Below are 25,432 nucleotides of genomic sequence, written 5' to 3' on the forward strand. Positions count from 1 at the left end.
GATGTACTCTGCATATAAGTGAAATAAGCGGGGTGACAATATACAGCCTTGACGTACTCCTTTTCCTATTTGGAACCAGTCTGTTGTTCCATGTCTGGTTCTAACTGTTGCTTCTTGACCTGCATACAGATTTCTCAGCAGGTAGGTAAGATGGTCTGGTATTCCCATCTCTTGAAGAATTTTCCACAGTTTGTTGTGATCTACACAGTCAAAGGCTTTGGCACAGTCAATGGAGCAGAAGTAGGTGTTTTTCTGGAATTCTCTTGCTTTTCCTATGATTCAACGGATGTTGGCAATTTGATTTCTGGTTCCTCTGCCTTTTCTAAAACAAGCTTGAAGATCTGGAAGTTCACAGTTCATGGACTGTTGAAGCCTGGCTTGGAGAATTTTGAGCATTACTTTGCTAGCATGTGAGATGAGTGCAATTGTGCGGTAGTTTGAGCATTCTTTGGCATTGCCTTTCTTTGGGATTGGGATGAAAACTGACCTTTTCCAGTCCTGTGGCCACTGCTGAGTTTTCCATATTTGCTGGCATATTGAGTGCAGCACTTTCACATCATCTTTCAGGATTTGAAATAGCTCAACTGGAATTCCATCACCTCCACTAGCTTTGTTTGTAGTGATGCTTCCTAAGGCCCACTTGACTTCACATTCCCGGATGTCTGGCTCTAGGTGAGTGATCACACCATCAAGGTTATCTGGGTCATTAAGATCTTTTTGTATAGTTCTTCTGTGTATTCTTGCCACTTCTTCTTAATATCTTCTCCTGCTGTTAGGTCCATACCGTTTCTGTCCTTTATTGTGTCCACCTTTGCATGAAATGTTCCCTTGGTATCTCTAATTTTCTTGAAGAGATCTCTAGGCTTTCCCATTCTATTGTTTTCCTCTATTTCTTTGCATTGATTGCTGGGGAAGGCTTTCTTATCTCTCCTTGCTATTCTTTGGAACTCTGCATTCAAATGGGTATATCTTTCCTTTTCTCCTTTGCTTTTGGCTTCTCTTCTTTTCACAGCTATCTGTAAGGCCTCCTCAGGCAGCCATTTTGCTTTTTTTGCATTTCTTTTTCTTTGGGATGGTTTTGATCACCACTTCCTGTACAATGTCACGAACCTCTGTCCATAGTTCTTCAGGCACTCTGTGTATCAGATGTAATCCCTTGAATCTATTTGTCATTTCCACTGTAAGGGATTTGATTTAGGTCATACCTGAATGGTCTAGTGGTTTTTCCCTACTTTCTTCAATTTAAGTCTGAATTTGGCAATAAGGAGTTCATGATCTGAGCCACAATCAGCAGATGAATGGATAAACCATTATGGTACATCGATGTAATGGAATATTATTCAGCAGTAAAAAGGAGAGAACTGTTGGTACACGCAACAATATGGATGAATCTCAAAGTAATTTTGTTTGGTAAAAGCAGCCAGATACAAAAGAACATTTATTATACAATTCCATTTACGTAAAACTCTAGAAAATGCAAACTACCTTACAGTGACAGAAAGCAGATCAGTGGTTTCTTAGGACAAGAGGAGCAAGAAGAGAAAGGCAAAAAGGACTACAAAGGGACATGAGGAATCTTTGAGAGTAATAGATATCTTTATTACCTTGATTGTAGTGATGGTTTCATGAGTGTGTGTGTGTGTGTGTGTGTGTGTGTCAAACCTTATCAGATAGTGCAGTTTGAACATTTCCAGGTTACTGTTTGCCAAACATACCTCAAAGGTGCTGTTTAAAAAAAAAAAAAAACACCTACAAGTAAGTAATAAAAAGACAAACTACCCATAAATGTGAGCAAGTTATTGAACAGACACTTTACAAAGGAAGATAGAGAAATGGCCAGTAAGCACATAAAAACATCACACTCAACATGATTAGTCATCAAGGAGATGATAATTAAAATCACAATGAGTTACCATTTCACACCCACTTAAATGGCTAAAAATAAAGGCTGACAACCCCAAATGCAGAGGAGGATTAAAAAGGAATACTCATACATATCTGGTGGGAACATAAATTGTACAACCACTTCAGACAATATTCTGGCAGTTTCTTATAAAACAATTCTCCTTTGTGGCAGTTCCCTTTCTAGGTAGTTATCCAACTAAATGAAAGCATATGTTTATACAAGGTTGTACACAAGTGTTCAGGGTAGCTTTATTTATAACACTCCAAAATGGAAACAGCTCAGATCATAAACTGGTGAATGAATAAAAATATCAACTCAAATATATTCAGACAATGGAATACTGTTGTTGTTCAGTCACTAAGTCATGTCTGACTCTTAGTGACCCCATGGGCTGCAGCACACGGGGCTCCCCTGAACTTCACTGTCTCCTGGAATTTGCTCAGATTCATGTTCACTGTGTCCGTGATGCCATCCAACCATCTCATGCTGTCACCCCCTTCTCCTCTGCCCTCAATCTTTCCTGGGATCAAGGTCTTTTCCAATGAACTGGCTCTTCGCATCAGGTGGCCGAAGGATTGGAGCTTCAGCATCAGTCCTTCCAATGAATATTCAGGGTTGATTTCCTTTACGATTGACTGGCTTGAATTCCTTTCTGCCAAGGGACTCTCAAGAGTTCTCTGGCACCACAATTCAAAGACATCAATTCATTGGCGCTCAGCCTTCTTTATGGTCCGACTCTCACATCTGTACATGACTACCGGAAAAACCATAGCTTTGACTATATGGGCCTTTGTGTGCAAAGCGATGTCTCTGCTTTTTAATAGGCTGTCTAGGTTTGTCATAGCTTTCTTTCCAAGGAGCAAACATCTTTTTATTTCATGGCTGCAGTCAACATCCACAATGATTTTAGAGCCTAAGAAAATAAAATATGCCCCTGCTGCCACTTTTCCCCCTTTTATTTGCCATGAAATGATGGGACTGGATGCCATGATCTTAGTTTTTTGAATGTTGAGTTTCAAGTCAGCTTCTTTACTCTCCTCTTTCACCATCATCAAGAGGCTCTTTAGTTCCTCTCCACTCTCGGCCATTAGAGTGGTATCATCTGCATACCTGAGGTTGTTGATATTTCTCAATCTTGATTCCAGCTTGTGATTCATCCAGGCTGGCATTTCACAAGATGGAATACTACTCAGTAATTAAAGGAAAGAAGCAACACTTTAAACAACATAAATAAATCATCATACTGAATGAAGGAAACCAGACACTGTTGGCTCAGACAGTAAAGAATCTGCCTGCAATGCAAGAGACCTGAGTTCAATTCCTGGGTTGGGAAGATCCCCTGGAGAAGGGAATGGCTACCCACTCCAGTATTCTTGCCTGGATAATTCCATGAACAGAGGAGGCTGGTGGGCTACAGTCCATGGGGTCGCAAAGAGTCAGACATGACAGACACAAAATAGTACATTCCATGTGATTTCATTTATATGAAGTTCTCAAATTGGTGAAAGTGATCTAAGATGGAAAAAATTTAGAACAGCAGCTGCCCCTATGTTGAATTGTGGTGGGAACTGACGGTGAATGAAGTGCTTCCCAGGTGGCTCAGTGGTAAAGAATCGGCCTGCCAATGCAGAAGACACAGGAGATGTGGGTTTGATCCGTGGGTCAGGAAGATCCCCTGGAGGATGAAATGGCAACCCACTCCAGTATTCTTGCCTGGAAAATCCCATGGGCAGAGCAACCGGGTGGGCTACGGTCCATGGGGTCCCACAGAGTCAGACATGACTTAGTAACTGATCACACACTGGGAATGGGCACAAGGGAAATTTCTGGGGTGTTGATAATGTATCCTGATGAGAGCTTGGAGTATGTGTTTGTCAAAACTCACTGCATGGGACACTTAAAATTTGGACATTTCACTGTATGTCAATTTTACCTCCAAAAAACAGAAAATAACAGTAAACAGGTATGCTAGGTAATGCTAGGTAGAGCCTCTTGATGAAAGTGAAAGAAGAGAGTGAAAAAGTTTGTTTAAAACTCAACATTCAGAAAACTAAGATCATGGCATCCGGTCCCATCACTTCATGGCAAATAGATGTGGAAACAGTGGCTGACTTTATTTTGGGGGGCTTCAAGATCACTGCAGATGGTGATTGCAGCCATGAAATTAAAAGACGCTTACTCCTTGGAAGGAACGTTATGACCAACCTAGATAGCATATTTAAAAGCAGAGACATTACTTTGTCAACAAAGATCCATCTAGTCAAGGCTATGGTTTTTCCAGTAGTCATGTATGGATGTGAGAGCTGGACTATAAAGAAAGCTGAGCACAAACGAATTGATGCTTTTGAACTGTGGTGTTGGAGAAGACTCTTGAGAGTCCTTGGACTGCAAGGAGATCCAATCAGTCCATCCTAAAGGAGATCAGTCCTGGGTGTTCATTGGAAGGACTGATGTTGAAGCTGAAACTCCAGTACTTTGCCCACTTGATGCATAGAGCTGACTTATTTGAAAAGAGCCTGATGCTGGGAAAGATTGAGGGCAGGAGGAGAAGGGGACAACAGAGGATGAGATGGTTGGATGGCATCACCGACTCAGTGGACATGGGTTTGGGTAGACTCCGGCAGTTGGTGATGGACAGGGAGGCCTGGAGTGCTGCGGTTCGTGGGGTTGCAAAGAGTCAGATACGACTGAGTGACTGAACTGAGGTAATGCTAGGCAGTAAACAGGTATGCTAGATAATGCTATGCAGCTCCAGGTAATGCTATGCAGGCTGGAGTGTTAAGGGGTGAAGTGCGCTTGTATGTCTGCAACTTACTTTGAAATGGATTGGTAATATAAGGATGACCACACAATCAAGAAAGTATGGCATAATGCTAATTGTACAATATTGGTGGTTGTGTACACATCTTTCAATTGATCTGTATGTTGCAAAGCTTTCATAATAAAATGTGGAAGGTAAATAAGAGAAACAGCATGTAGTAAATAAAATTGCTACAAGAATATTTAAGAAGTTAGTTATAATCATTATCACTGATAAAATAAATATATATTAGTAAAAAATGAAAAGTTAGACTGTGTTCTTCAGACTCAGTTTCAGTGCCCAGCTTCATCCTTTCAGTGTGGCTTTTTTTCCCTTGGCTTACTCCAGCATTTTCCTTTTGGTTCCTATCACAGGGAATTTGCACTTGCTGTTCCTTTTGATGCTCTTCCTATCAACAACCTTCACGCTGAGTTCTTGTAATTCAAGTCTCATATCAATCATAGCCTCACTGAAGTTTCCCTCCCACCACTCCCAAACACCAGCCTAAATGATGTTCTTCACAGTTCTAATTCTTATGCATTGTTTGTTGACCCTTATTTATTATTGTTATATGACCTTTATGAAACAGGAGTCTTCAAGAAAGCATGGATGGGCTTAGAACACTGCAGAGTACTGCAGCTTCTTAGATCTTTGTTGACTGGCAGATATTCATCTGGAAGCAGCTGTCAATACTTGCAGCACCCCCGATCCAAGAATCCTGTTCTTTTCATAGTATGACCTGCTATTTTGAAATTTACTCAAATGTGTTTCCCTTCCACCTTTATTCGAGCACGTGGGCACGCACGTATACACACACACACACACACGCACACACGCACACACGCACACACACACACATTCACAGGAGCCCTTGGGAGCCAAATGCGCACCCCCTGATAGCAAAAGGATGTAGCCTGGTTTTGCTCACAGTTGTATTCTCAGTGTCTGGCACTGGCTAGGGCTCACAAAACCTTGCATGAATGAGTGAGGCACTTTGATCCCTCCAGTGGAGGCTAGCTTTGCTCTGCCTTGCCCTCCCTTCTCGTCCCCCCCCGACCCATATTCCTGTTCTAAAGGCGCCCAAGGGGGAGGGGTCCTGCCCATTTCTTCGTTCCCTCCTTCCTAGGCTTGTCAGTTCATTCGCTAGTTCACTCATTCATTCATTAGTACTTTCATTCCACGCCTCCCGCCTCTACCGAAGCTTCTGGCCTGTGCTCGCTGCTCCCCCGGGGTCTGGCCTGACCCTCCCCAAACCCGGTCTTAGCCACGCCCCCTTCCCGTCCCGCCCCCTCTCCGGGCCAATCGGGACCGGCGGGCCGGGCGGGGCCGGAGTCGGGGCGGAGACTCGCTCTTCCACTACCCACGGCGGCGCCCGCGGCTCCGGAAACGAGCCGCTGGGCTGCTGGGCTCAGCAGTGCGCTAGCTGCTCCGTGGCGCTTCCTGCCACGCGGGGCCTGGGCCTCGCCAGCGCTGCTCCGCCGAGGGCCGCGCGTCGGCCGCCGCCGGGCTAGGGTGAGCGTGCGGGCCATAACAGGATGTGCGCGGGGCCCGGGAGGGTGCGGGAGGCCAGGATGAGCGTGCGGGCCGCGAGAGGATGTGCTGGGGACCGCGGATGAATGTGCGGGCCCGGGTGATCGTTTGGGCCGCGGGAGGATGTGCAGGGGGCGGCCCAGGAGAGTGTGCAGAACTGGGGTGAGTGTTCCAGAAAGTGTGCGGTGGGGGGTGCAGAAGGCGGCCAAGCCTTGTTTTGGGAGGGGCGTTTGTGTTCCCGCGGGAAGCTGCTCTGCCCTGGGGCCAGCTGGAGAGGGGAACGGGTCCGAGATGGCGGGTATGAGGAGGCCGAAGGCCTTCCCGCGGCGAGCAGGGGGCGATGGTCAGGGGCGGGAATCGCTTGAGGTGCCGAGGCCTGCGCTGCTTTGGGGGTGACACTAGAGGATGGGAACCGGCCACTATGAAAAGAGGGGGATCTCCCGCCCCAAGCGCAGGGAAGGCCGACTGGAAGGGGGCGTTGTGTGGGGCAGTGTGTGTTAAAGGGCTTTTCCCCCGTCTGGGGGAGGGGCGGAACAGCAGCCAGAGACGCTGTACTAGGGACGGTTCCTGCAGGCGGAGTCTCTCTTTTCCTTTTAGGTAGGGGTCGAGCCTCGGCTTGGCAGGGAGGGTGAGGGGTAGCCTAGAGCCCAAGGGCTGTGAGGGAGGGGGGAGGGGCAGCCCTTGCTGGGTGAAAACGAGCCCAAGGCCCTGAATCTGAACAGAGCTTTTTCTGTCGCCCTTCTCGGGCTACATCTCCCTCTCCAATGCCCACCACCAAACTCCTTTGCTGCCTCCTCTAGTCTATATTTTGTTGATTAATTACATGTCAGTTTCCATCCTCCCCCCACCCAACACAATCGCCTGCCGCGGAAAGCCCATGGTCCCTTTCGCCCCCCCCAACACTGGCCCTCTTCCCAGAGGTCCCACCCTGTTCCAGCTGACACCCTCCAGCCAGTGCTGGCCCAGCCGGGGGCCATCAGCCCCCTCTAGTCTCCTTGGTTAGTGAAATATTTCCTCTTCAACCTCAGACCCGACATTTTTCTTTTACCAAAGGATTTCAGATGGGCTTGCTAGAACAGCGCCCCCTCTAGGTACTAACGCTGCCTCACCCCATCCCCCATGCTCCCTCCCCCACTGGGCCTTTAAGTTGAAGAGGCTTGCACAGTGCCTGGCATAGTCCAATCCGTTCTCTCAAAATGTCTTAGGATATGCATTTAGAATTCTATTGAACACTGATTTTCAGCCTTCTTTGGGTGAGAGACCCCTTAAAAAATCACTAGGAAGTGTGAATTCTCTGCCCAGAAATCTGACAGTCGGCAGAGAGTGGCATCCCATCCAAGAGGTTCGTGGGCCAGAAACTTGTCTGCTGAGCACTGGGGGTGAGGAAGCCTCCAGATTCTAGATGGGCCCACTGTTAACAAGGCACAACTTTGCATCCCAGTCTCCTGAGTGCTGGTTGAAAATGCAGATTTCTCGTCCCCACCTACTCCTGCTAATCTGCCCCTTGAGTTGTTAGCACACCCCAAGCCAGGGGTCTAACGCACCCATTGAGCTCTGGCCCTAATTTGCCTGGGCTCCCCAACTGGCCCAGGGCCCCCTGGTATTTGCACAGCATCCCCCATCCCCATTTAGAATCATTCATATCCAGGACAGTGTAACTTAAATAAAGCTATACTTACAATTTATTTTCGTTTTCAGTAAGATATCATGCATCTTCTTGGGAAAATGGGAACATAAACCGTCCCTCAATTGAGCACAACAAACACTACAAAATGCCCTTCTGGTCTACCTTCTGGCTTTGTATAGAAGGCAAAGAAAATGCAAACCTAAACAGAGAGGGGCAGGGGCCCAGGCAGAGTAGAGAGGAAAACTGAGGAAGACAGAAACAGATGCCTCCCACCCACACGCACAGAAAAAGGCACAGACATCCCGAGAGAAGCAGGCTTTCCTGGTGAGACACCCTCTCTGCTGGCCCTTTAGGATTCACTTCTAGTAGCAGTGCACGTGCACAGTACAAGGTGAGCCCAAATGGGCACTGTAGCCACATCCTGGCCGGATGGGTTGAGAGCTCAGGCCCTTGGCCTCCCAGAATTGCCTGAATCAGGTGGATTGGTGTCTCAACAGTGTATTCAGTCTCACAGCCTGTCCTTTGAGCACTTGTGACCCAAAAAAGACATGTTCCCGGAAGGTGTGCCCAAGTTCTGTCTTCCCAAATTATTTCAGTCCAACAGGTAGCACTTTACCTGCCTGAGTAATGGCTCAGAATTGTTCTGAGACACAATGCCATCTCTGTATGTCTCTTTTGGGTAAGTCTGGATGTTTATAGACCAGGTATGCTGGCCTTAAAGCTGGCCATGCTATCAGAAGACCCCATGGGGATGCAGGGTGGTGAGAAGTATTGTTTTGGTTCTGGGAGCACTTATATTTTTATATATGCCAGTGCTGTTGGACCATCTTTGTCCAGATATAGTTCTCTTGATCTGAGCAGCACAACTCAAGGGAGAACAGACATCGAGTAAGGAGAATTGGGAATCCAGGTGATTAATAGGATGATTTAGGGTTAGGGTTAGAGATGAGAGAAGGAGCTGAAGGCATCTATCTGAATTAGATGATAGAAAGTGCAGTCTCTGATGTGATCTATAAAGATTCCCTCCAGGGCATTTTTGCTCTGGCCCAGAACTGAAATGAACACCATGAGCCACCTGTTATCTTCTAGGGCCTGAGGACATTCTGCTTCAGTCCTTATCTAGATGTTCCAGTGAGACCAGGTGCTTCTGGCACCCCTTCGAAGTTTCTGGAAGCTACCAGTTCTAGTTTGCATGGCTTTGCTCCCTCTCCCCTGGTCCAGTTGCCCAGGGAAGGCTGGCACCTGCTGAGGAGGTGGCCTGGCTACTTGTGCCATGAAATCGGTCTACTGCTGACCTCTTAGGCTCAGAAGTGACCTTTCCTAGTAACCAGACACCCTCAGTAGGGGTCCCAAGCTCCATGGTGACTAGAAGACACTGAAGTATTCCCTGCTTTTGTGACAAATGTTGGCTTTTGGCTCCATTAAATTCAGCTGTTAATTTCTGTTCTTTCAAATCAGGGTGAAATGATTGTTTTGATTTTCAGTGTTTCTGATTAGATACAGAAAATTGGATTTAAATAAGTTGGTTAAAATTTACATTGCCATCTAAAGCACGTATCAGGAACCTTTATTCACTCACATGAACTCTCAGGTTTTAGGAAGCATGATGTTTCAGAAATGTGTCTGTGAAGCAGCTGCAGAGTCTGTGGCACTTGTTTAGCTCCAGGGTGGAATCCACAGGCAACCTGATAGAGTCTTGATTCTCTGGGAGCATAGAGTTGTTAGACTACACTAAAGATCCTGCTTAAAGAAGAAAGATAAGATTGTTTATATTAAGAGGCCAAGATTTGTTTTCCCACAGTCTTTCTACCGACCTCTCTTTCCTGGTTGGGCAAAGGAGTGCACTTACAAGATTTGGGTATGCTTGTCCATGGTGAGTGAAAGTGCCTCGCGTTCAAGGTCAGGATATCCCTGTGTATCCATCGAGTACATGACAATGGTTTTCATATTGTGCCTGGAATTGATTTGACCTTGATCTCACAAGGTCCACCTTTGGAAGGCAGTAGACACCTGTATGTGTCACTTTTGTCATGGAGTCCAGCTTCTTTTACAGATTAGTTCCACCATTTTAAAGTGGAGTGGTTGGGTGACATGGTTTCTGGATTATCAGATTGTTTTCAGGATTGATGATGATTTTATTTTTAACTGCAGTGGAATTAATGTGTATTATCTTTTTAAATGATCTTCCTTTGTGTCTTGTAAAGCTTTTCCCCAATATACCTGATGCATTATGCAGAGTTTAGCTTCCTTTTGTGAAAGCAGGGCTCACTTTTCCCCTCCCATTTTTATGGACACCTTTGAAATGGCCTCTGTCACAGTCTCCATGTATCCATAGTCTCTTGTCACTGTGGGTGGTGATCTGAAGCGCAGTTGGATTAAGTCCCCTGGGCAAGCCTGGTACAGGAAGGGCCAGTCCTGTTGCTACACTGGAGAAGATAATTAACAATTCACTTGGGGGTTGTGTCTCCAGGACTTCATGCCAATGAAGTGAAAACACTTTGGTAGGATCCGCTCAATTGAATGAGAACTTTTCAGGAGGACCTGCTCAATTAAGCCTGGGTGGCTTGGAAAAACCATGAGTGAGAGAAAATGACGTGTGTATCTGTTGTGCATGGGACTGAAAGCAAGTTCCCTAAATCCATACATAACATTAGGCTTCGATGACACAGTAGCCTGGCCTTGGGATAAGGCCCAGTGTTAGGTATTACTTCATGGCATATTACTTCTCTCTCTTCTCTGGTGTGGCTCAAAATGCCTCAAATCTTGGGAGCTAGACCTTAGGCAATTTAGTTCACCCCTCAGATCCGTTTCTTGCTTCTCAGTAAAATGGAGGCAGTCGCTCAGTTGTGTCTGACTCTTTGCACATTTAAAGGAGAAGTATCTATGTGCTGAGTCACTTCAGCTATGTCCGATTCTTTGTGACCCCACAGACTGTAGCCCACCAGGCTCCTCTGTCCATGGGATTCTCTGGGCGAGAATACTGGAGTGGGTTGCCCTTTCCTCCTCCAGGGGAATCTTCCCAACCCAGGGATTGAACCTGTGTCTCATGCATTGACAGGCGCATTCTTTACCAGCGCACCACCAGGGAAGCCTGTGAAGGGAGAAGCACAGTGCCAAATGCGTAGTAGGTGCTCTGTTAATGAAAGTTATGTAACTCACCCCTTTCCCACAGGGTGTCACATGTCTACTGAGCGCTAAGAGCTTCTGCCCCCTGAATGCTGGGGACTCAGGGGTGGCCAAGAAAGAGAAGGGCCCTATCCTGTGAGAGGTGACATTTTCCCCAGGGAGAATCAGGTAAAAACAAGCAATTTCCGAGGGTAAGTTTTAGGTAGTAAAAAGTGTTATAAGTAAACCGTGATGGAGCTGGAGAGTGAAGACATTTGGAGGAGGTGACATTTGAGTGAGGCCTGAATTCTTTGAAGGAACCACCTGAGGCAGGTTCAGAGGCTCTCAGGATTATTGCCTTGATGTATTTAGGACGGGATGAAAGCTGAGTGTCTGGAAGGACTGACTGAGACATGGGGCGCAGGATATGGGTCTGGTGGCTCAGCCAGGGCCTTGGAGTGGGTTAAGGCCTTAGGTCTCTGGCCTGAGGGCGGTGAGGCGAGGCTCGTAACAGACCATCTTGCTCAGAAGGTGAAGGTGAGATGTTCTCCTCTTCATTCCATTTGGCAACAAAACCTGAATGTCAATCTGAAGTGAATTTTTTAGAATGAACTGTGTAAATAATCGATGACCAGTTCATTTTGTATTGGAAGCCAAAGTCAAACCAGATATCAAATGTATACCAGGAAGAAGGAAGCCCTGCCCAGGGGACAGTGGGTTACGGAAGGCTTGGCTGCTGGGCACCTAGGGCTTCCCTCACACACTGGGGAGTCACTTAAAGATGGAAGTAGAGTTTCTGTGGACTTTGGGGCCAAAGGAGGCCTTCCCTCACACCTGTCATATTACTTATAGCTTGGGGGGATGATCCCAGGAAGTCACAATCCCATGGACCTGCCTCTAAGCTTTCTGGGACTGCCCACGCATTCCTGCCAGCCCTGCTCTTCTGTGGCTTGTCTGTGTGGGCACCTCAGGACATTGCCCAGCTTCAAGGACTATTCCTTCTTGTCTTCTTGGCCTCGGCCCTGTCTTCTCGCATGCTGAGCATCTTTCTTATCCAAAGTCTACTGAAATCTTTTTAAATTGCTGTCCTTTCTGGGTTCGATCCCTGGGTTGGGAAGATCCCCTGGAGAAGGAAATGGCAACCCACTCCAGTATTCTTGCCTGGAGAATCCCATGGAGAGAGGAGCCTGGTAGGCTACAGTCCATGGGGTTGCAAAGAGTCAGACATGACTGAGCAACTTCACTTTCTTTCTTTCACTTTTCTGGTTACCGAAGAAATGCAGCTTTGTTACTAAACATTCATTACAGAAACAGAAAGCTGAAGACCTTTCTAGACCTGGACTCTACCCCAGGGTGGTTCACATTGCAGTCTAGATGTGCTCATTAGCTGTGAGTCACTCTCAGTTTATTCCTTTTTTTCCTTAAAACGCAAATATATACTGTTCTTTCCCCTTCCTCTACAATCTGTGAATTTTTAATTAACAGTTACTGTCTGTCTATAATCTTCTTTGAAGGAGGATTCAAATTTTTGTAATCTGCTGTGTATCATGCTGTAATGGCCACCTGTTGATTTTTTTCCTTTTCATTTACTTATTTATCTTTTGTCCTATGTTTTTTTTTTTTCTTGTTTCTTATAACCTATTGATTTTATGCTTGAGCTCTCCAGTTTTCTTCCTGCTCTGAGTTCTAGGATTCTTCAGGAAGGTCTCCCTCTTGTTTTTATGACATTGGGATTACTGACACTCTTCCTGTTGGTAATACTGTATTGTTTTCCATCCTTTTACTTTTAACCTCTCTCTTTACATTTAAAGTCTTTAACTTTAAAATTTCTTGTAGACAGCACATACTTGAGTTTCTTTTTTTAAAAAAATACAATCTAATAATCTCTGCAAATTAATTGGTGTGTTTAGACCATTTATATTTAACGTAACTATCCATATAGTTGTGTTTACATTTGCCTCTTGCTATTTCTTTCTGCTTGCCCTAACTGTTCTTTTTCATTTCTTTTTTTAACCTACCTTTGGATTATTTTTTAGAATTGTATTTTATCTCCACTACCGCCATGCATCAGAGGCTTGGAGGGCTTCCTAAAGCACACAGTCTTACATTTTATTTCTATATATGTTATAAACCCCAATTGTTGGTTTTGTTTAGTTGCCAAGTTGTGTCCAACTCCTTTGCAACCCCATAGATTGTAGCCTGCCAGGCTCCTCTGTCCATGGGATTTCCCAGGCAAGAATACTGGGGTGGACTGCCATTTCCTTCTCCAGGGGGATCCTCCCAACCCAGGGACCCTCCCAACCCAAGGATCAAACCTGCATCTCCTGCTTTAGCAGGTGGATTGTTTACCACCGAGCCAGCAGGGAAGTCCTATAAACCCCATACTACCTTACTATTTTTTTTCTCTAAATGTTCAGCTTTCTCTTAAAGATGTAAAAATGAAAGAGGTAAAAGTGTTCTATATTTCAGCACATACTTACATTCCTGGTGTTCTTCATTCCTTTGTGATCCAAGTTTCCATCTGGTACCATTTCCCTTCACCTGAAGAATTTTCTTAAATATGTCTTATTTTATGGATCTGCTAGTGACAGATTCTCTCAGCTTTTCTTTGTCAAAAAAAGTTTATTTTTTGCCTTCATTTTTGAAGGATACTTTCCCTAAATATCGAATTCTTGGTTGACATGTTTTTTCCCCTTTAGCACTTTAAAAGTGTCATGCAGTTGTTTTCTGGCTTGCACATTTTCTGTTAAGAAGTCAGCAGTTATACAACATCTTTTATTCTCTGGCTGCTTTAAGATTTTTTCTTTATCACTAGTTTTCAGCAATATGATTATGATGTGTCTTAGTGTACATGTTTTTTCTAGTTTTGTTTTTTGTGTGTTTAGTCTTGCTAGGGGGTGATCAGGCTTCTTGGATCTAGGTTTTATCCAACTTAGAAAATAATAAATTTTAACCATTATTTCTTCAATTATACTTTTATCCCCCCCTGCTTCTCCTCATCTTCTCAGATTCCAGTTACGTGTATGTTAGACCACTTTCTGTTATCCCCAAGTCACTGAAACTCTTAAATATTTTTTATTTCTGATCTTCATTTGGGATACTTTTTATTGCTAGGTCTTCAGATTTTCTAACCTTTTGGCAGGGAGAAGGTATATCTAATCTGCTGTTAAGCACATCCAGTGAAATTTTCATTTTAAATGTTATAATTTTCACCTCAGTAAGTTCCATTCAGTTTTTGTTTTTATCATCCATTTCTTTCATTACATTCCTGTTTTTCTTTAAATAGTTATACATTGTTAAACTAGCTGTTATCCTTGTCTGTCTGCTATCATTTCTGGGTGTTTCTATTATTATTTTCCTTTCCATGAGTCACATTTTTCCCTGCTTCTTGGCATTTACTTAATTATTTATTGGATGTTGAACATTGTAGAGATTATGTTGTTGAATGTCTGAATTTTGTTGTTTCACTGTGAAAAGAATTAGACTTTGTTTTTGGAGGTGGTTGCTTGTGGAACAGTTTCATCCCTTCAAGGCCTATTTTTATGTTTTTCTAGAGCAGATCCAGGGTCACTCTGGCTCCAGGGATAAATCAGTGCTACTACTAAAGCATGGCCTCTCTGATTCTCTACTGAATACCCCAGATGATCACTGAGAACTCTATACTCTGGTTGGTTGGACCCTGAACATCTGCCTACCTTTGTGTGTCTTAGGAATTGTTCAACTTACAACTTCCTGGTCATTGTTTTCCTAGTCTTTGTGGGTTTTACTGTATGCATGCATGGCTTAGTGGTCAAGAAAGACTCAAGGGGAATCTTGTGCAGATTTTGAGCTCTTTTTTCTGCATAACTCCCTTGTTTCTGAAACTCTGCTTTGCCTCAGCTTCCCTGAATACTGGTCTATGTTGATAATAATGCCACCGAGCTCTGTTTGGTCCCCCTTTCCCTGTAATCTAAATCTGGAAATTGCCTCCAGAAGATATCTGGGACACTGATAAAGCTTACATTATTTGTTTCTCTTCTCTCAAGGATCATCATCCTGTGCTGCCTGCTGTCCAATACTTAAAACTGTTGATTCACATCTATTTTGTCCAGTTTTGTGTTTATTTATGATGAGACATTAAATCTGTTCCTTGTTATTTCATCACGGCCAAAAGTGGAAGTCTCTGTCCATCCCTTTTAATATAACATCTAATTTTATGAAAAAGTATTTCTGGAGTACCTGGGTTCTGTACTCCTTAAGCTAATGTAAAAATGCTTTCTTTTCATTTAACTATGAACCAAATTGACTTGATAGCAAAACAGAAACTGGGTTCCTGTTTCTGTGAGCTCACTGAAGTGGGCGGTCTGTGATACAGACACACCTGTGGTGAGATCTGAAAGAAAAAGGCAACTTGCACATGAGGTTCAGATCTTTGATTTAGCAACTTAGTCTTTGAAGATCTTTTTTTTTTTTCTTTTTGAGTTGTCTTTTTCCAGGTATTGTTCAACTTTTCACTTTGTCAAATATATCACAGAAATGTTCTTGTCTGCAAGCTGTCACCTGATTAATTGTTTCGGTGGGGTGGAGTGTGGACTTTTGAGGGCCTTACTGCTAGTCAGGAAGCCCTGGCTCCTGTTCCCTTCCCTCTAGTAGCCCAGTCTGTTTTTTTGTTGCCCCTACAAAGTTGAAAAAGATCTCTCACTTCCCAGTTATTTCTTCTGAGGTTCTTTTGGGGAACACTGCCTTCCTGTGCAGTGTGAGCATGAAACTCTCCAAGGCCTATGGCCGACCTGTCTCTGAGAGCTAGTATTCCTGCCACTGGCTTTCAGTCTGAGTTTGTCTTCTCGCTCTGCCTGGGTTAACATTCATTTGTCTTGTCTGGATTCTCTCTGGGATGCCTGTATAGTTCTCTGCCAGCCCAGTTTCCCCACTGTTTGGGATACGTTTTCTTAGGTATGTCCATGCTCTAGCTTGTCAGTCAGCCTCTGTGTAAGAGAAGACTCAAGAAGATTTAAAACTAGCGAAAAGGAAATCACCAGTCTCATCCCACGGCCCCAGAGGCAGGGCTGCTGTCACTCGCGGCTCTTTCCACTTTCATTAGCTCCCCCTGATCCCCAGGGTCTGGCCCTTACCCAAGAAGTCAAGTCCTGTCCAAGTGCTTACCATTCCCGGGAAACCAAGTCCTGGCAGTGCCCCCTTGGAGTGTTTGAGGCCCAGATGAGCTGTGCCTCCCTCAGCCTAGCTTGGGAATCTGTCACTGCTTCCTGATTCTGGTGTTGGTCTCTGCCTCTTGCCCCAGCATAACACACAACAGGGCCTGAACCCCAGCTGCTATCTTCCCTCCCTCTTTCTGCTTCTCTCCCCGGAGTCTGCCAAGGAATGGATACCTGCTGGGTTTGTAATTTCCATCATCCCGATTGGGGAGCTGAGTTTCAGTCCAGGGAATTGATTGAGCTAAAGTCCCTTGGGAAGACAATGGGAGCCAGGGCCACAGCCCAGGTCTCCTGGCATGTGGTCAGGTTCTCTTTCTAGGACTTCTTGAGGCTTATACTTAGATTTCCATGTTCACATGTACACTCACTCTAGACTCTCACCTCTCATCCCTGGGGTTACTGGCACCGCCCTTGCCTCATTCTAGAATGGATGGAAAGACAGATTGTTCCTGGCAATTCTTTCAGGATTCGGTGACGTTTGGTAATGTGGCACAATACCTCATCAAAGGGAGTGGTTGAGGCTGGACCCTGAGCAGAGGACCTCAGCATATTGAAGAAACGTGATCTCTGTGGGTAAGGATGACCCCAGCCCTTCCACAAGATTTGCCACCAGTTTCGTGGTCCTACAGAGGTGGGAGCGGGATAAGGGGGCACCTGACATAGCCCCACACAAGCTCAACTTCCAGCTTATGCTCCCTGGGAATGGGCTGTAAGGAAATACAGAGGGTCTGCTACACACCACCTGTCAAAGTAGTGGGTGTCCCTCCCAACTCGTAACAGCTTAGAAAGAAGTTAGCTTCAAAACATTGGTTGAGTGGTGGGATTAATGATGGACCACAACCTCATGTACAATAGCTGATGAACAGTTAGGTACATTAGAGTATATATAAATAATTAGATATAATCATGAAAACAAATGTTTTGAAGAATTTTAAATGGAAAAACACTATTGATGTAGCATTTTAAGAAAACAGATATGAATTATACATGCAGTATGATAGTGTATGTATAAATATATTATAAATATATACATCCATATAATCTCAGAGAGCAATTTATTTCCTGGAGTTGGAATTATGGAGAATTATTATTTCCTGGATGGTATTGTTTTCTGTATTTTTCAGTTTTCACAGCATATAACACATTTAATTTTTTAAAAAAGTACACAGAATAGTCTGAAAAGATTCATGTTAAAAAGTTAATCGTGATTATCTCCAGGTGGTGAGATGTTTTTAATTTTTGTAAATTTTCTATAATAAACTTGTATTACTTTTAATCAAAAAAAAAAGAAGTTAGAACAAACTGGCCACCATAATGAAATACTTTTTTAACCCACAAATTATGTAAAATGTATGGGAACTTCATTGTAGTTTACTGTTGAAAGAGGCTGACATGGCAAGCTCCTTTGCACCACGAGGGTCTGCATATGTGAGGTGGGGAGGCTTCTTAGGAGGAGAGACTGCCAGGGGTCAGCTTTGATAGTTATGGAAGGACCCCAAGTTCAGTGTGCAGACCTTGAGGAGAGTAGACAGGGGAAAGGGAGGATCTATACCCCTCAGGAAGACGACCTGGTGCTCTATGTGGATAGACCCAGAGCTTGCTTCATCCAGCCCCTGGAAGGAGCTGACCATTGGGAAAGGCATTTGATATGAATGAATGACTTGCCTAAGGGAACAGCCACTCCAGCCTTTGAGGATTGGAAGATTCCCCTTCAAAGGCCCCAACCTGATGTCATCTCTGACTGCTGCTATTGCTTGTTTCTTTTTCCACGAGCAGGAGTTCCTGTTTTGACCCTCACCTTGGTCTCTCAGCTAGAGCAAGTCAGAGCCATCCCCTAACGTGGATTGAGCTAAACATTCAGGTGAGTAAAAAAAAAAAAAAAAAAAAAAAAACGAAGAAATGTCAGGGCATCATAGGGGAGGCCCAACTGAACCTTTGGGAAGGAAGCCACATGTTTGGGGTGTGGCTTGATCCTCAGTCACCTTGAGAGGGAGCTTCCAGCAACCAGGCCCTTATTCCCTTTCCGTCTACTGTCCTTATTTCTGGTTGGTGACCTCCTTCCAAGTGGTCAGCAGCTGTCTCAGGAGCAAAGTAACTGTTGATACTCACTCGTTTTGCTGTGATTGTTCCTTCCTCCTCTTGAGACTGCAGTGTCTTGTGGTTTTCATTTCAGAAAGCATCTGGGCGACCAAACAGCCAATGATGGATGAAGATGCACAGTCACAGGAGATGGCATCCACAAGCTCCCCGAGGGCCAGTGAGCCCAGCCCTGAGGTCAAACAGAATGGGGACTCGGGGGTGAAGGGAGGGAGCCCCCAGAATTTGCCTGTAGAGCATCACTTTTCATGTAAAGAGTGTGGGGATGCCTTTCGGCTTAAGGTCCTCCTGGTGCAGCACCAGCGAATTCACAGTGAGAAGAAGGGCTGGGAGTGCAGCGATTGCGGGCAGGTCTTTCACGGGGTGGCTGAGTTAAATGAGCACCGGAAGAGCCATGTGGCTGAAGAGCCCCAGCCGGGCCCCAGCTGGGTCCTCGACGGGGCCATGGAGAAGAGGGAGCAAATGGAGAAGGAGGCAAAACCCTTCGAGTGTGAAGAATGCGGGAAAAGGTTCAAGAAGAACGCTGGCCTCAGTCAGCATCTGCGTGTCCACAGCCGAGAGAAGCCCTTTGACTGTGAGGAATGCGGCCGCTCCTTCAAGGTAAATACCCACCTCTTCCGCCATCAGAAGCTGCACACTTCGGAGAAGCCCTTCGCCTGCAAGACGTGTAGCAGGGATTTCCTGGATCGCCAGGAACTTCTCAAGCACCAGCGGATACACACCGGCCACCTGCCCTTCGACTGCGACGACTGCGGCAAGTCCTTCCGAGGAGTCAACGGCCTGGCCGAGCACCAGCGCATCCACAGCGGAGCCAAGCCCTACGGCTGCCCCCACTGTGGCAAACTCTTCCGGAGGAGCTCAGAGCTCACCAAGCATCGGCGGATCCACACTGGCGAGAAGCCATACGAGTGCGGCCAGTGCGGCAAGGCCTTCCGACAGAGCTCCAGCCTCCTGGAGCACCAGCGTATCCACACCGGGGAGCGGCCCTACGCCTGCGGCGACTGCGGCAAGGCCTTCCGGGGGCCTTCTGACCTGATCAAACACCGGCGCATCCACAGCGGACTGAAACCCTATGAATGCGACAAATGCGGGAAGGCCTTCCGCCGGAGCTCCGGCCTGAGTCGCCATCGGAGGACCCACAGCGGAGCAAGACGCTGCGAGTGCAGCGAGTGTGGCCGCGTGTTCAAGAGGCGGTCGGCACTGCAGAAGCATCAGCCAACCCACCACGAGTAGGCGAGGCTCGTAGCCCCACGGCTGGCAGCGGATTCCCGCGGGGGCCAGGTCCCTAGAGGGGGAGGGCAGAGTCAAAGGAGATGAACAGTTTTGTAGTGCTTATATATTTTCTCTTCAGAAAGGTTGAAATCAATTTATACTACCACCAGCAATTTATAAGTGTCTGTGTTTCCCATTTTGCCTATCAAGAGTAGCTTTTACCATTTTGATTGATTTTGGCTGGTTTACCTGGCCTCGAGTACCTTCAAGGTATTTAAACCCACAGGCCTTGAATCGGAGAATGAGAGAAGAGAAATCTAGATGTGGGAGGTGGAGCTGGATGGAGATGCTTATTCTCCTCCAAGCTCCCCCTTCAGGGAAATGGAGACCCAGAGCTATTCAACGACAGCGTCCATAGATTGTGAATCCCGACTTTCCCTAACAGAGCGATCACCCCAAAGTTTTTGGCCTACTTGAATTTATAAATTTTTAGGGTTGTAAATAGAATAATCAAATGTCTTATAATATTTAATTTATTAATTTAGTTATGCATACCTATTATAAATCACATGTTATATATAATAATATATTAATTTAGAAAGTATTCCTTTCTTCCCTGACTCTGCTCTATGAGATGACTTTATTCTAATTCCTCGTATGCATTTCTAACCACACCGTCTTCACCAACCTCAGAGCCCCTTTGGAGTCATCATTTTCAAAGCCCATCTAGTGGCTTCCATCTATCTGAGCTGTGTGCCACGTAGCACTGTGACAATCCCTGCACAAGGCTCTCACTAGAAATCACCTCCCACAAGCCATAAGTACCTGTTCCTGTAACATTAGAATGTTGGTTGTCCTTTTTTAATTTGTCCTATAGTTCTACAATGCACCCACTTAAGGTGTTTCTTTTGTTAAATGACCTTTAAAAGGGTTTTTTAAAGCATTAAGAGCTTGTCCTTGTGAGCTCATACCCCTGCGAAGAAGTACTGAATCTGAGTTACATTTCTTTTATGTCCTCTTTTCTTAAACCAATTCAATCTGGTGACTCCCATGCGTATCCAAAACTAGCATCAACTGGAGTTTATTGCGGGCTAATGGGTCTCATCCTCAAGCAGGACCATTCAAAATCAAGTATCTGAGAGATCACCATGATAACAATGACATCCCAGGGACTTAAGCATAAGGTGATGCCTCCTTTTGGGGAACAATAGCCTCTCCTGATATGGGGCCTAGATGGTACTTCTCCAGTCCTCCATTTCCACCTCTGTGAAACAAGGATGATCACAGGACTACCTCCTAAGGTTATCGCAAGGACCATGATGCCTCACCTGGCACAGAGGTACACACTCAGTGAAGTCATCTGCCATCACCTCCATGGATATTGCTGTTGTTCTGTGACTCACTGGTATCTGAACTGGGGATGGACCCAGGGCTCCTGACTCCTAGTCTCATCCTCTTTCTCTCACATGATGGCTTAAAATACTGTTTCCGTTTCCTTGCATGCAGATCGTACGTTCATCTCCTTTGACCAGTTATCAAGTTACCTTTGAATATATTGACTTTATACAGCAGTTCTTTCTATATCAATTGTGATGATCTCTTTGCCAGTTTTATTGCTTTGCTCTTTGTAGCAGTTTTATTACATTTTTGTTGTGCAAGCTTTTGATTTTTACATATCCAAGCATTCATTGTTGTCAGTTAAATTGTAACTTCCATTGCTTCAGTAGTTAGAGATGATGACATTTTCTTCTAGATATTGAATTACAAATGAAAAGTTGAAAGTCCTGCCCCACCAGAAGGTGGATGCTCCAGGTGGGCAGGCTGGATGGAAATGGGCCGGAGATGCAGGCTCACTCCTCATCCAAGATGAAGACTCTGCACATCTGTGGGCAGTACTTGACTATCCAACCTGGCCACCCAGGCACTCAAGAGGAATTTCCATCTTGGATTGGCCAGAACACTCTTGACTGTTCCTCAGCATAGCCCTGGCCTTCAGCAGTGGGGCAGGACCTCACATGGGTCAGAATCAATGAGGCGGTCCAAACTTGGTCTTGGCAGCAGCTGGCCAACCTTCCAGCTCCTGGGAGCCTTGGCCATGGCTTGGCATGGATTCAGTGCCTGAGCAGCAGATCCACCCAACAGACATCTCAAACACGAAGACTCAACTGACTGATGGCTGTCACGTGGATGGTATCCTCTTCCTAGAGAATGATTCTGGAACTAGAAAGAGGTCAGCAGTTCGGTGGCGTCCACTTTTGGCGACTCGGAGGAAATTGTGTTCTGATGTCACCTGCTGCGTCCACATCTGTGAGGGGCTTGGAGACAACACTGCCCCTCTGATGGCCACACCAGGCCTGGGCTGTAACTTGCCACAGCCTTGCCCAAGAGGGGCAGTTAAAACAAGGGTTTGGAGGGCAACAATGCCCTTCTGAAAACGGCCCGTGTGGCACAGAAATAGAGATTGGTCATCCTGGGGCTGGGCTGTCACTTTCAGCAGCCTCCCCCAGGAGGAACAGCAGCAAGGGCTAGCCAAGAACCTGGCCCCTGTAGCGTGACTTCTCAGCAGCTATGCCCGGGGTAGAGGGGGAGCTTGAGAGCCTGCAAAGGAAGGGCACCCTTCTGACAGGCCCACCGGGGCTGGGAAGCAGGGTCCCACAGTGACCCTTGTGACCTTAGCCAGAGGTACTCTGGAATGGCCCCTCCCCCCAGGTCACACCAGTGGCTCTCTGCGACATCTCCATCCTGACCCCCGGGCTGGAGAGAAGCTGACAGCTCTTGTTACATAGCAATTCTTTCTGCTCGGGGGCCTCAGTTCTTGCAGTAGTTGTAAATCTGTGTCTGAAATCACTACTTCCTGTCTCATCAGTTTTCTCTTTTCAAGCTGTTAATGACGTATTTGCTGCAACTGTCATTTGGTAACGAATGTTGGCATCCATGGGGGCAAGTCTGGCATCACAACCTGGAGGTAGCCTGCCATGTCTTGCCTGGGTTTTAGGAAGGATCCAGATGCAGTATTAACTCAGAACTTAACGTCGTCAACACCGCTCCACTTGTCCCTAGCCAGGACCCAGCACCTTGGCACCTTGGCACCTTGGCACCTTGTCATGCCCTCCTTTCCTTTGTTCCATTCTCAGTTCTATGATTTTCTCTTGAACAGACCATCCGCCGGAGTGAACACATCTTTTCTGTCACTGTGTTTGCGGGTGAAGTCCATGCTCTCTCTGTGGCTTTAACGTATGTCCTGTAGTCACACCGAGTTCGGTGTTTGCCTCGGGTCCCTGGGGGAGGGGGTGGATTTCCTTGGACTCTCTAGGTCCTACTGCTACATCAGATGCAAAATGTGATCAGACTTGCTGTCGTGTGTGCTTGTCTATGCATTTATGTATCTACCTCATTTCATTTTTCTTTCTAATCACATTTATTCCTTTTGCAAGGCAAATGGAGAGCAGGTTGGTTATGTAGAATGCTAGCTGTCCTTCAAAATGGGTCCCTTTCTTATATTCTGAAAAATATCTTCCATCGCTTCTATTAAAGTTTTGAATACTTGCTGAAATTTTCAGAAGAAAGTAACTGTTTACCCCTTCTGCTGCTTAATAAGATGAACTGTGTGGATTAGTTCTGTCATACCCACTCTCCAGTTTCCAAACTGAGCCCCACCCTGTCCTGGTGGGCATCTCTCTCGCATGGGGTTGCATTCTGCATGCCCGGGGCTGCGCCCTGTTGTCTGCTATGTGACCCCCCCCACCCCATCAGGGTCATGTTCATTCAACCAGAACTGAACAGTTGACTCACGGGCAGTAACTGCTCGACAGAGCTGGAGACAGGGACCAGATAGTTAGTGTTCTCTGTGAAGTGTAAACAAGAAAACAGAAGTTTCTAGTTGGTGCTGGAAGGAAGAGGGAGCCACCTGGGATTTAGGGGAGTTTCCCTGATGGGCAGCACCAGCTTGAAGATCTATGGATTCCTGCTGGACACCCTCAGAGAGGCCTTGACTCCAGCACTGCAAGGGAACCTGGCAGTTCTCTTCTGGGATCTCTGGCGACTGCCCTGGTCCACTTGAGTCCCTGCTGTAGACCCTCTTGACCTGAGCCAGCTTGAGTGGACCTCTGCTTTTTGCAGTCTGTCAAGAGCAATTGCATTTCCCCATTTGTCCACTTCTTGAGAAGAAGCACATGGTTGGCTTGCCTCATGTCCTACCCAGCCCTCGTCCCCAGACCAAGCCCCACCTGACTGTTCTAAACACCTCTTTTCCATGTGGTATTCTGTTTGCTAACATGGATACAAATCTATGCCTCTCAGTCTCAGTGAGTTTGACCAATAATTTTTCTGTCTGGGCATTGTTCTTTTCCTGACCCCATGTTTGCCCCAGGAAATGAGTTAAGTCACTGTTCACCCTATTCTTGATTTTGGAAGTGTCTAGCTACTTCCAGCAAATCTGTCAGATTGGGAAACTGATCACTTCTGGATAACTAGTATACTTACAATGTGTAGTTCTCATCGCATCTGTCCGGGTGGTTATTTTCAAAAATAGAAATGGTCTCTAAACAAACACGGCCTTCAGCGTTACTTGCAGATCTGAGAACAGTTATGTCCCATCCCAGTTCATGTTTTGGTTGTCGGCTCTCTTTTCTCATTCCTCCTCAGTCTCCTTAACTTATCTGTTTTACGGCAGTTACTATAATCAGCCTTGCACTAGCGCTTTGCTCTCCCCGCCCTCCCCAACCCGTTAGATTGTGAGCTCTTAGAAGACAGGGGTGGCCCTTCTTGTCTGATTCCCCTTCCAGATCTAGCACAGTGCCTTGCATCAAGTAGATTTCAATAAATATATGTTAAATGGCATTGGTTGTCTTTGACTTATTTCATCAAAGCATGGTTTATCAGTTCTTCCCTTTTTTCTCCACATTCTGGACTTCCAGCCCCTGTCTTGCCTCCCCCCATGCCCTGCAACTGCCTGTTGGATGCCTAAAGGAGAAGTGGGGGGGGACCCTGGAGACAGAGAGCAGCTGGTCTTCCTGGAAGTTCGAGCTGTCCCTTGGTAGAAGGGGCCTGTCATTCAGCCAGGTGCCTCCGTCCACCACGGCTGAGGCTCTCCCCTGGGTCTGAATTCCAGGTGGAAGCGGAAGACCAGCTTGCCCCTTAGCTTCTCCCCCTAGGAATCAGAAATGGAGTGACAGAAGGGGCTTCTGAGACTTGAGAATTGTCCAGCCTCTGTGGGCTGCATAGGAGCAGGAGGGGGGAGGTCAGTCTTCTTGGTGGTCAGTGGCTGGCCCTCTCTGTAGTGTCCGTTGCCTCAGAAAAGGCAGGCAACGAGGACAGGCTGCTGGCTCCCTGACCCTCTGAAACGCAAACAGAGCTCAGCCTTGGAGTCAGCTGCCCCATAAGACCAAGTGAAAAATGGGCTCCAGGAAGTGCATGGGTTGGGCCCTTCCAGGCCACGATGTGCCCCAATAGGAGAGAGCTGCATTTTGGAAAGGAGCGTGACTCCACCTACCAACCTGATCTCCCTGGAGACGCCCAGGCAAGGCCTATGTCTTCTTTCCCCCAGGTCCTCCCGTGTTGGAAACAGTGGGGGAGCTTTCTGGGGTCTCTTTTATAAGGTCACTAATTCCATTCATGGGGACTCCACCTTCCTGGCCTAGAAGCACTTTAAAGGCCCCACCTATTGATCCCATCTCATTGAGGGTTAGGATTTCAGTGTATGAATTTGGAGGAGACACAGACCTTCAGTCCATAGCAAGTGTGTAAGTAGAAAGGGAGTGCATCTGCTAAAGTGCAGGCTAGTCAGTCCCAAGAGTCTCCTAGCCCACTAGCCTGACGATTCCTGAGCTGTTTCGAAATCCACCCTTGCCAGTTCTTCCAAGAGAGGCTGAACATCTACTGGGTGCCAGCCCTGCTGGCCCAGGTCGTGATCAGAGCTCTGTGCTAAAAATGCATTTCATTCAAAAGAGATGGCCGGGCTGCCA

The 25,432-nt window shown here is 46.2% G+C and overlaps 1 protein-coding gene across 1 annotated transcript; it reads left to right on the top strand.

The window, feature by feature from the left end:
• Positions 1 to 6,088: 6,088 nt before the first annotated feature.
• Positions 6,089 to 24,308, top strand: ZNF275 (zinc finger protein 275). Its single transcript, XM_081563709.1, has 4 exons — positions 6,089 to 6,218; positions 16,626 to 16,733; positions 17,937 to 18,021; positions 18,334 to 24,308. The coding sequence occupies exon 4, from the start codon at positions 18,360 to 18,362 to the stop codon at positions 19,488 to 19,490; it is 1,131 nt and encodes a 376-aa protein (XP_081419835.1). The 5' UTR covers positions 6,089 to 6,218; positions 16,626 to 16,733; positions 17,937 to 18,021; positions 18,334 to 18,359; the 3' UTR covers positions 19,491 to 24,308.
• Positions 24,309 to 25,432: the final 1,124 nt, after the last annotated feature.

The sequence above is a fragment of the Giraffa tippelskirchi genome, chromosome X (assembly GCF_054371585.1).
Source record: "Giraffa tippelskirchi isolate mGirTip1 chromosome X, T2T-mGirTip1v1.2.pri, whole genome shotgun sequence".
NCBI classification, from domain to species: Eukaryota; Metazoa; Chordata; class Mammalia; order Artiodactyla; family Giraffidae; genus Giraffa; species Giraffa tippelskirchi.

Coding starts and splice junctions, on each gene's coding strand:
- ZNF275 (XM_081563709.1), top strand. CDS start 18,360: ATGATGGATGAAGATGCACAGTCACAGGAGATGGCATCCACAAGCTCC.